The sequence below is a fragment of the Stegastes partitus genome, unplaced genomic scaffold (genome assembly GCF_000690725.1).
Source record: "Stegastes partitus isolate 25-593 unplaced genomic scaffold, Stegastes_partitus-1.0.2 Scaffold1681, whole genome shotgun sequence".
NCBI lineage: Eukaryota > Metazoa > Chordata > Actinopteri > Pomacentridae > Stegastes > Stegastes partitus.
Window position 1 is genome coordinate 157,057 of NW_007579412.1, and position 11,064 is coordinate 168,120.

General features: G+C 43.2%; 1 protein-coding gene across 1 annotated transcript; it reads left to right on the forward strand.

Annotated features, from left to right (window-relative positions):
• The first annotated feature begins 259 nt into the window (after positions 1-259).
• LOC103372015 (thyroid hormone receptor-associated protein 3-like) lies at positions 260-11,015 on the forward strand. Its single transcript, XM_008301522.1, has 3 exons — positions 260-661; positions 5,883-6,047; positions 9,983-11,015. The coding sequence occupies exons 2-3, from the start codon at positions 5,920-5,922 to the stop codon at positions 10,869-10,871; spliced, it is 1,017 nt and encodes a 338-aa protein (XP_008299744.1). The 5' UTR covers positions 260-661; positions 5,883-5,919; the 3' UTR covers positions 10,872-11,015.
• The last annotated feature ends 49 nt before the right edge of the window (positions 11,016-11,064 follow it).

Consider the following 11,064-nt stretch of genomic DNA (forward strand, 5'->3'; position numbering starts at 1 on the left):
TTTGTGGTAATTTCGCATCTCTTTGGGATTATTTTGTAGGTATTTTTTTTTGTAGAATATTGTCTGTTAGAAACATTTAGCATCTCTTTGTGGTCATTCGATCACCTATCCTATTGGAAGTTTTAACCCCTGATACCTATGACCCCTACACATGTGTTCAAAGTGCAGGAATGTTGCCCAAACTGGGACACAAACTGGAGCTTCTTGCAGGTTTCGTCTCAGCTGGGCATCAAGGGTTCGTCACTCGAAGTCTCGCGTGATTAGCGCTTCACGTTAGCGTCAGTTAGCGTGAGCACGGTTGTTAGCTGCCGTCAAATCTCGATACATTACAAAAGCGCACATTTAGCGCAATTTAGAATCACGTGGAGCCATTCTCAAGTGTAAATTTAACTGGGAATGACACCACAGACCGGCAACCCGTCTTCCTGCAACGGCACCGAGCGTCTGGTTTGTTCGCCAACTTGGTCCCGGAGCTGCTGCTAACAGGCTAGGTGGCTAACGGGCTAGGTGGCTAATAGCCGCTGGTGTGTCGGAGCCGCAGAACCAGGAAGGAGGCAGCAAACGAGCGGGCAGCTTCTGGCCTCACAGCTTCCTCCACTCGTGCAAACATTTGCTCTCAGAAGCGAACCTCGTCCGCTCCGCTGAAAACGGGGAAAACAAGGTAATCGGGCTTCACTTTGTCGCTGCGCTGATCGGTGGTTAAAGTTAGCCGCTAACGGTGAAAGATGAGCGGTTAGTATCGATAGCTGTAGTCGGTGTTATTGGGCTCAGTATTTGCTGCACGGACCGAAAAACTAGCCTCCAACTCTTACTATATGTGACACTGTTTTACAGGTGTTTATATGTGTGTGTATGCGAGGCTCGATGACAGGTAATCTCTCTGTGTTTTTGCACAATCACAGCCTTAAGTGTTGATTGACCGATCTAGCAAATTAACAACCGAAAATAGCAGGAGGGTAAAAGAGCCCGTGTGCATGCTGTGTGCTAAAGGTGAATGCATGTCCGTGGATTTGTGAGCTATATTAGAATTTGAAGAAAGTTCAGCATGCATGAAACAGTTGCATTGCAGGGCTGCGAGTCATACATATTTTCATTGTGGATTACACTGCTAAACATGATCTCAATAATAGATTAGTTTGACCTATAAAATGTAAGAAAATGGTGAAAATGTCTAAAACAACGTCATTGAACGTCTTGTTTTGTCTCCAACCCAAAGATAATCAGTTTACAAGAAAGTATTTATATTAAATAAGCTGCAGTCTTTAAACAGAAAAAAAAAACTGTTTTACTTAAAAGCTGACAAGTAATCGGTTAATTGCAGCTTTATTTAGAAATGTGAATCATAATAGCCTTCACAGTATTATCATTAACACCATTCAAGGGCTGCAACTAATGATTGTTTTCATTGATGATTAGTCAATGTTCTCAGTTAATTGATTCATGCTTTGCGCTATAAAATGACAGAACATGGTGAAAAATGTCCAGCGTTTGTCCAAGATATTCAGTTTACTGTCCAAGAGGAGGAAAGAAACTACAACATATTTGTATTTGAGAAGCTTCGATCTGACTTGAGGCTTTGTCTCTTAACAAAAGCCACTCAAACCAGTTATTAAAATTGTTCGCGATTAATTTGATGGTTGACAACTAATCGATTAATCGCTGCAGCTCTAACATGTAGGTGCATCTTATGACTCTATCAACATGGATGAGATTATTCAGGGGGCATCAAAACGCTCAAGTTAGATTTGTTTTGTGGTTCTGAGGTTTCACCGTCTGTCGGACACATGCTGTGTAATATTGCCTGTATAATGCATACAGTTAAAGCCCCATAACCAGCCCTGCCACTTCACAAAGTAAACCTGAACCAGTTCTGCTCTGTTAACTGTGTCAGAAAACACATTATATGGCATACAATGAGTCGAGTTAGAACACTGAATGCGTTTCAAATAGACACTGCAATTTGAGACGGCGCAATTAGCTGTAATTTCTGATACACGTTATGCAGCGCGTCCTGTTGTGTGAGTGGTTTCACAAACGCATCCTCCTTGTGTCAGTCACATTTTTGATGGTATCTCATGTTGTGGTGCTCCAAGGTATCTACTCAAGCATGACCTAAAAAAATTTTGTTAAACTGCAGCATCTCAGAATTAGATATTCTCAAATCCATCAGCCTGTAACGAGGCGACAGACACATGAAAGTTTGTGTGCAGGTCGTACAAACTGTCCAAGATCTCCTGTACTGACAAATGCAGCATTTAGTAATGAAACGGAAAATGGAATTATTCATGCTCGTTTTCACTTCCTCTTTTATCTCAATGTCAAAGGGACGCCGAGGCTTCGGTAGCATGCGGCAGATAATGTGGTGGGAAGTCAACTCGCTGATGCACCTCGCTGTAATTATCATTCAGGGCATACATAAAGTCTGCAAGGCCTTTTCCAGAGCAGGACAGAGTCAGGGAGGATGACGATGCTGTGAATACTAACTCCAATTGTTAAGCTCTTTACATGATGTGTTTGTAGGCTGCTGTCCTCCGTCTGCACAGCGCTGGAGGTTCAACTCACCCAGTAAAACCTGCTTGTTGAGAGGTTTTGCGACGTAGCTGCTAATGTTGATTTACAGTTAGAATGATAAGCTTCTCTCTAGCAAACAGAGGCATGCAAAGACTCGGTCCCTCCGTTTATAATGACTGCAGGAAGTTTGAGGGTCTTTTGTCTGCCTGATTGGTGGTCAGAAGCACTCAAGTTGCCTGCTTCAGATTTGTACAGGCCTGTATTCAGCCATTGTTTAGCAACTGTTGTCCCTTCAAACATGAAAGAAAACAGACTCCCCTCAACATTGGAGGAAAAACCCCTGTTATGCATTTCAGTGGGGTCTTGGTTGGGACCCTTAAATCAAATGCAAACGCTTCAGACATTGACTGAGCAGTAGAGTCGGCCGACTGACGTCATTATCACCAGGGACGCTGCCTTCTCAACATCCTGGTTGCTCCCTGTTGTAGTAAAAACATTGTCTTCGCCTCGCTGCACTAAAGCAGCACCACTCGCTCCAGGGCTGCTGCTGTGTTACAGACTGGTGCTTCTCCACTTTCACGCAGAAATAACTGAAGCATCTCCACATGTAGGCAGCAGAACAGACAAAACCTGCTAAATTTAGGTGAGTTTTTTTTCTTTGGCAGTAACTGGCGTGTAGATCAAGACAATCAAATGTTCCTGTCCTGCAGTGTTGGGATGAGATACCGACTGCTCACTCCAAGGGCTGTTTTGATGTTTCACCTCCTCTGAAAATTGTCTAATTACTTTTAGCGCAGATTCATGAGTTAACTTGGAGTCAGTTTTATCTAACCAAGGTGTCATTTGTTTGCTTCACACGTCAGTAGAAAGTTGCTCAGCATTTTCCTGCCGTGTGTTCAAATTCAAACATGCATGGAATACGGCTGCATTATTATTCCTACTACTGATCATTTTCTACCTTTATAACAGCATCTTCAGTCTTTTAATCGAGAAGAAACTGTTTATATTTTAAAATTGTATTTATTTATTACATAGAAAGAGTAAAGAGACGACAGTCTCAAAGTTGATTTCAGTTTCCTCCAAGAAAAAAGGCCTTACAAAGTATTTTAAAGGTCTTACATTTATTTTTTAAGTCTAATATGATTTCAGTCACCTGCTGTTTTTTCATTTTGGCCTTTATCAACCCAGACCTCAACATCTGACATTTGCTGTAATAATCGATGGTAGCAATACATACTCGTTTTTTTTGTTTGTTTTTTTTTTTAGCTAAAAATATTTGGGGTATTTGCTCCAAAAAAACAACTGAGACCCTAAATCAGTTATGAAAATAGTTGCTGATGAATATTGTTGTTGAAAACTAATTATTAATATTAAATTACTGAGTCATTTTTAGTTGATTAACACGTCCATCTGCTCATATGGATCCAGTTCATGATGATTTTTATGAACTGTTGTATCATGTACAGCTGATGTGATATGATAACAAATAACCATTGGACTCTACACTGTTCTTGTCACTGTTCATGTTGTGAACAATACTTCATTGTCATGTGCGATATTACTTCACTGCTACTTCACGAGAACTACTTCCTACATGTCTGTTCTCGTTTTGTTTGAGCTTATTGTTTTTATTTGTCGTCACGTTTCATCGTTGCATCGCATTGCTCTTCTACCAGACAGGATTTTTTCTCATGTTATTGCAATTTTTCACAAGAATGTCTCTCAGGATTAATGAACTTCTGTCATATTTATTTAATCTGTATTGGTTTTCCATTGTAGCATTGCAGAAATAAGCATTAACTTACATTCATTTTGGTATTAAAAAGGTCAAAGTGTTGTAACCAAAGTTCCTGATCAAACTTAAACGGGGATGTTCATGGTTATTGTCTCATCCTTAAACCTTGCGGGCGTCCCACTAAACGCCTATATGTAGGAATGATACAGCATCACTTCCTCGGCCGTCTTCTCACAGCTGCCTCTAGAAACTACACGAAGCCCACGGAGCTGATTCTGACTCAGACTCCTTTGATAACATTCGTAGTAGAGATGGAGACCTCTGAGTCAGATCCTGGTATCTGGTAGTAAGGTCATGTCTCTGGATAGCAGCACTGTTCAGGTTTGTCTGATGTCGATCCAGCTTTCAGCCTGAACATGCAAACAGCAGCTCGGCTCCTCCTGTCTCATGTTGCTGCCGGCTCAGAACACATGTTTACACTCTGTCCAGCTGTCTGCTGCAGTCTGAAGCCTGTTGGCCTGCGTTCGTTTTCCCTGCTCTGATTTATTTTGCTCTGACGGTTCAAGGTCATGTGGGGCCGGTGGTCCTGCTGACGGGCAGCGAGGTGCCACATACAGCGTCCCGCCTTCAGCCTGTCGGCAGGGAGAAGCTGCACAGGTCTGATTAATGTCCGGCTTTGTTTGATGTTTGCGCAACAGTCTGACCTTTGCTACCAGAGGAGCGTACGGAGTGTGAGATTAGCGTGTTAGCAGGTATGCTGAGCCTAAAGCTGGAATTCTAAATGCTGTGATGACGGCTCTCTTTTAACCTCCTCCATCACCATGGTAACTAATGCTGCACAGATCTGGAGGCGGGTCTGTTCAGAGTTGGAGATTTAAATCGGCCGTAAGAAGCATCTTCTCCTGATGATTATCTCTGAGCTGTAAAAAACTCTCAGCTGAGGTTTCATCTGCAAACCTGTTCAGCTGTACGTTGTAGTTACAGCAGGAAAACTGTGTACATCACGTTGCCATGGGAACCGACATATATTCAGTTGGTGATGCAGAAAAAGCATGTTGTGTTTTTATGTTTGGTCCTGATTTGCTGCTCAGTCTGTTTTGTACTGCAGCGAATAGAACACAGGTGAGAAAATGAATCAGTCTGTTGGTGTTTATCACAGAAAGTGTTCAATCAGTAACGTTCATTTCACTTTAATTTGTCCAAAAACTAAAGTGATTTCCACGTCTCCTCCATCACGGGACAGTGTCAGGTGTAAATGTTGAGTCTTAGGTTTAAATGAATTGGGTTTCAAGTTACAAAAGTCGTGTAAGTTAGAAATAAGCAGCTGCATGAACAGTTTTCTACCAGCGTTTAACTGTAATACATGTTTATATTCTTCAAAACCTGCTTCACAAAGAAAGATGACAACCAACGTCTGACACCGTTATCTCTGATGGGGGGGGCTTTAGGCTTTCTTGAACCAGCTCACACAAAGAAAGCCTGACTTTGTCAAACTAGCGTCATGGTGCAGCCCTGCAGTTAATGTGGTGTTTGTTTGAACCCGTTTCTTTCCCATAATGAACGTTTAGAGAGTAAATTCTGTGCACAAGCAAAGCATTACCACTGACGGCTCCTTTCCTTCTCTTCTTTTTTTTAGCAAAGACTCATTTGTACTGGCCTGACTGATTGAAAAGATGTCAAAGGCTCCAGATTCTCCAGCTCGGTCCCGCTCCAGATCCAGGTCCAGATCCAGATCCAGGTCCTACTCCAGATCTCACTCCAGAAGCCACTCACGTTCAAGATCCAGAAAGCGACGCTACAGGTAGGTCCAGAATGAATGAATGAATCCAGAACATTCATGACCTGTATCATCCACAAGCTATCGAGGCCTTCAGTCGGTTGGTACACAGCTAAATGTTAAATAAATATGTTTTACTTTTCTGCACTTGTTAGATGTTGGTACCATCAATACATAATCAGCTGATCACCTGATTTAAGCTGCAACAATGTTAAATTATCGTTTTCATTCACCTGTATGAAACTGACAGACACGTTGGTCACCACAGTTTGAACCCAGTCTTCTGTTCACAACACAAACCGTTTTTTTTTTTTTCCAGGTGCATAGCTTCTCATATTTCATGAGTGCGTTTTAGTGAGCATCTATTGACATTACTGTAATGGATTTAGCTGCAAAGACAAACAGCATGAAACTGCTGTGGGCACATTTTGGTTTGCAGCCAAACGAGGAAGCTGATCTCAGTAACGTGAAGGAGCTGATTTATTGGATTCGATGCTGAAACGGTGCCGTTTAAAGTCATTAACTGCACTGTTTTAAAACTAACTAAAATGACAATTTGTTAATTGAAATTATTCGAGTGATAATTATTCTTTAACTAAAATGTAACAATTGTGACGCGACTCATAATTCAAATTATAAACGAGTCAACCAGTCAGATTTACTTGCAAAGAATAAACAGCAGTTTGTTAATCGTGCAGTCTGGTCTACAATCCCTTCAGCTTTCGGTTTTAGTTTACGTGCTTGTTGCCGTAGGTTTTGTGATTCACAGGTCGAGGTTTTTTTTCCCTGTTAGCTGAGTGTGTTTGTGCACAAACATCCCCGTGGCTCTGGTGTTTGTTCTTCTGCACAAAGCAGCGAGGAACAGCCGCATCGTGTTTCACTCGCTGTTTGCTTCATAATGACACGACATCTCTGCAACAGTAAACCGTCCCGTGAAGAGCTGAGCAGTTTCTGTACACATCGTTTTATGGGTTTCATCTGGAAGTACGGCTCACAAACCAACTTGTGTGTAACTGCTGCAGGTTTTGTTTTTTTAAGAACTGATATCTTGATCGATGACAGGAACAACTGTTGGAACCCCGACCCTCCGTGTTTACTCCGTTCCACATGCTTGTTTATATTTCATCCAAGCAACGCAGCGCTCGGTTCCATTAGACCTCCCTCATGTAAATACGCTGTCAACAGCTCTGTGTTAGTCGCTAATGACTCTATTTTGCACTAAACCTTTGTTGTTTGGTTGCTGTACCGACTAGTTCATCACTAACTTAACTTTTCTAAGCTGTTGCCCTTCTGTAGACGAACGTGTCTGTTTTTTATCCAGTTACTTTGAGAAACTATTAGTCCTCTATGTGTTTATACACTCGGCCAACGCAGCTGATTTTGATATAGTTAAATTCAGGTGTTAACTCAGTTAGTTCCTCATTTCCTTCTTTTTCTTGGCTTGAACTGCCTGATTCCAGGTTCCCTGTTAATTTGCATGTCTTTCTGCGTGTGGGAGGACGTACAGACCTGCATCAGCTCGTTTTGGGCTTCGCAATATAACTGAAAAGTCCATCCATGATATAAATGTTCTGTATTTGACAATGTCTTCGATAGTTATTAATGACAAACAAAGGCCATTTTACTACTTTAGCCTGTTTCTAAATCTACACAACTTAGGGCTAAAGCTGAAAATTATATCAGGATGCAATGTTTTATTTCAGTTGATATTGATAATTGATTATTGATAATATCATCAAGACCTACTTTAAATAATGGCCAGGAGAAAGAAGGCTGAATTAAAAAAAACAAAACAAAAGTAATAACTTATTAAAAGGCTCACAGATAACCCAACACTTCAGATGTTAACACAGCATAGAAAAGCAAAAACATGCAAAAAGCAATGACTATACAGAAATAATTTTTAAAAAAAGAGAGATGTTCGGAGGTCAGACTGTTTCTGCAGGTTTCCTCCAGCGAACAGGTCCAGTCTCTGAGACGTGCTGGCAGACGGAGACGGCTCAGGGTTGTGTTACACACCGATGGTACAACCAAACAACAGCCTGTTAAATTATTTGGCTCTTTGTGTGTCACTGTTATCAGGGACATGATAAGCTGTTTACGAGGCGGGGAGGGGACGTGTTTGGAGTTTGTTGATGCAACTTTCATCTGAGATTGCATCAAAGTGAAACGAGCAGTTCTCTTATGTCCACTGATGAAGTCTTAATTGATGTACGTTGCTGTTTTATCGCCCAGTCCTGCTGTCGTACAAATGTCCAGTGGCCTGATTTATTCATTCAGCAGTTTACACATCACAAAACACGTTCAGGTTCCACTGAGCTGACATTAGGGAGGGAAGAAAACTACGATTTTAAAAGTAAATGTACGTGTGTGTAAAAATTACTGTACTAGATTTTTTTTTAAAGAATTCAAATCAGAACTCTTGCATGTGAATGTTGTCTAATCTCCTCGGTTGGCTGCTTTTTGCCCTCTCAGCTTTGTGTTGTCGGTGTAGTTTGTGTTTGAAGCTCAAAGGTTAACCACTTTCACACACTCTGGGAGGTTGAACAGCATTTTTTTCCCCTGAAGAGCTGTGCTCCGCTGCATGTCAATGATTTGTCAAAGAAAGAGCGAAATAGAAGTCGGGAGCAGCAACTTGTGGCTTTGCTGTATCTCCTCCTTCCTTCTCGCTGCCTCCTCCCTCTGTGGATTAGAGCAGATTGTGTCCTGGATCCACCTTTTACCGACACATACAGTAAGACATCCGGCTGGAGGGAACCAACCTCTCACATGTAATGAAGCACAGCCCAGGGCCGCTCCGTTCTAATGAAAAGATCCAATGGGTAAGCATTTCAGCTCCGTGTCCATGAGGATCCTGTCTTGGTTATTTGAATTTTTCTCTGGAATATGAAGGTTGAAGTTGTACCATTCTCACTTCAGAGTTGTTTGTTTTCAGTGTCCAAGCTTTCCTACAGTTAGGTTAGGGCTGTGCTGATAGGACAATGTTTATCACTTTTATCTGTCATTTTTCTTCACGCTGTACAACACACAGATTATATCGGACAGGATGAGCCACCGGTCTCAGCGGTGATTTGTTCCAGGCACAAGAGAGCTCCACTTCAGTAGGAGGTGTCTGTCTATTGCCAATGCGTGTCAAAATATGGTTTGTGGACCACTAAGGGCCGTGATTTTAAAACGGTGTGCAATGTTTTGTCTGGTTTTAAAGTCTCTAAGGTCACCAACAGTCACAGTGTGCTGGAGGCGCCACCTGCTGGTCAGACAGCTGAATTATCGCTGCAGTCTTTTAAAAACCGAGTTCTGAGTGCAGCCAGTTATGTTCATTAGAGTTTCTGAATTTACTCATTCGTTGTTTTGGCCGTAACGTGTCAGGAAACGATGAAGTTGTTGTGAAGTCAGTTTGTGAAATTCTTCCAGTCATCAATCCTGTTACCATTTTAAACAGCTGGATTGGCTGAATTTCTCAAATTTGCTCAAATTCAGAAAAGATTTTGTCGACTATTGAAGTTGTTCTGTCAGTAGGTTCATCACTGAGTTGTGTAGTTTGGATTTAGAACATTTTAACGCAAAAAATGGCATGAAAATCGATGTGAAGGCGGTGAAGGTGGGTTTGAAAAGGAAGCGTCCTTCAGTGAACTCGACATGAAAACATGTTTGTTGGCCGGTGTCCTCGTCACATCCTGGAGAAGTCAAAGCAAGTTTAATGTTTTGTGTTTCCTGTTTTTGCTGCAACAAAAACCGACCAAACTGACGTCAAAACTGAGATGCGTATCGAGCTGTGACCGTTGTTCAGTTAGTTTCTGATGTTCGCTCAGTCTCTTGTTCGAGGTCACTGACTTTGAGTGTTTGTAAGTCTGTCGCTCCGTCTTGTGCTGAAACTGAAACTTGCTGTAAACTTACGAGCAGTCACATAAAACCCTCTAATTCTTCTTTCTGTCTTTTCCCTCTTCTGTCTTATTCAGCTCCAGGTCTCGGTCCCGGTCTCGCTCACATACTCCAACCTACAGAAACTATCCTTCTCGGGACTATCAGAACAACAGAGGCGGCTTCAGAGGCTACAACCGAGGCTACCGGAGGCCGTACCACTACCGAGGCCGGAACCGGGGCTACCACCCACGAGGCCACTACCAGAACAGAGGGGGAGGCGGCTACGGCTACAAAGCTAACTGGCAGGGTGGCGGCGGCGGCGGCGGTGGTGGAGGAGGAGGAGGAGGAGGGGGAGGAGGCTGGCACGACCGTCACCGTGACCAGGACCACCACTCCCACAGCCCCAGGAGGGGTCGCTCTCGCTCCCGTACGCCCAGGAAGCGTTCGGGCAGCAGGAGCCGGTCCCGCTACTCCGACCGCTCGTCTTCAGGACGATCCCGGCGCTCCAGACGCTCCAGCTACTCCTCCCGGTCCAGATCCCCGTCCCCCCGGCATCGCAGCAGCAAGGGCAAGCCTGGCTCCAAGGACAGCAAAGAAAAGGTCACAGAGAGTCCAGCAGAGAAACCCGGACAGGGGGCCGACGGCAGCGCCATCGAGAAGGCGTCCGGAGGCAAATGGATCGACTACGACGCAAGCCCCAAACGAATCAGCCCCGAGGTAAAGAAGGAAGACGTGCCCTCTAGTGCTGAGAGCAAAGGGCCTCCGAGCGGCGGTCCGCTGTGGAAAACCGTCGGCAGCGTGTCACCTCCTCCAGCGAAGAGTCCCACAAAGTCTGGACAAACGGCCTCGTTCAGCGGCTTTGGGTTCTTCTCAAAGGAGGAAGCCAAAGTCGGAGATAAGACGGTGATTTCTGCTGCCTTCAAGAAGTATGTGCCCTGCTTTTCTCTACATTATTGGACAGTAATTGCATCGTTTTACTTTTAATTTTCCTAACAAATTATACACGTTATTTGTCTTTCAAACATGTTTAGCTTTTTTTCAAAGATCCTTGGAAGAATACAGGTTAAAAAGGAATGAAACATAGGACTCCTGATTTTAAGTGCATTGAACATGTAACCGGCTGTTGTCCTTTTCTGAGAGGAAGTTGTACGAAATCCCAGTTATTAGGACGGTGGTG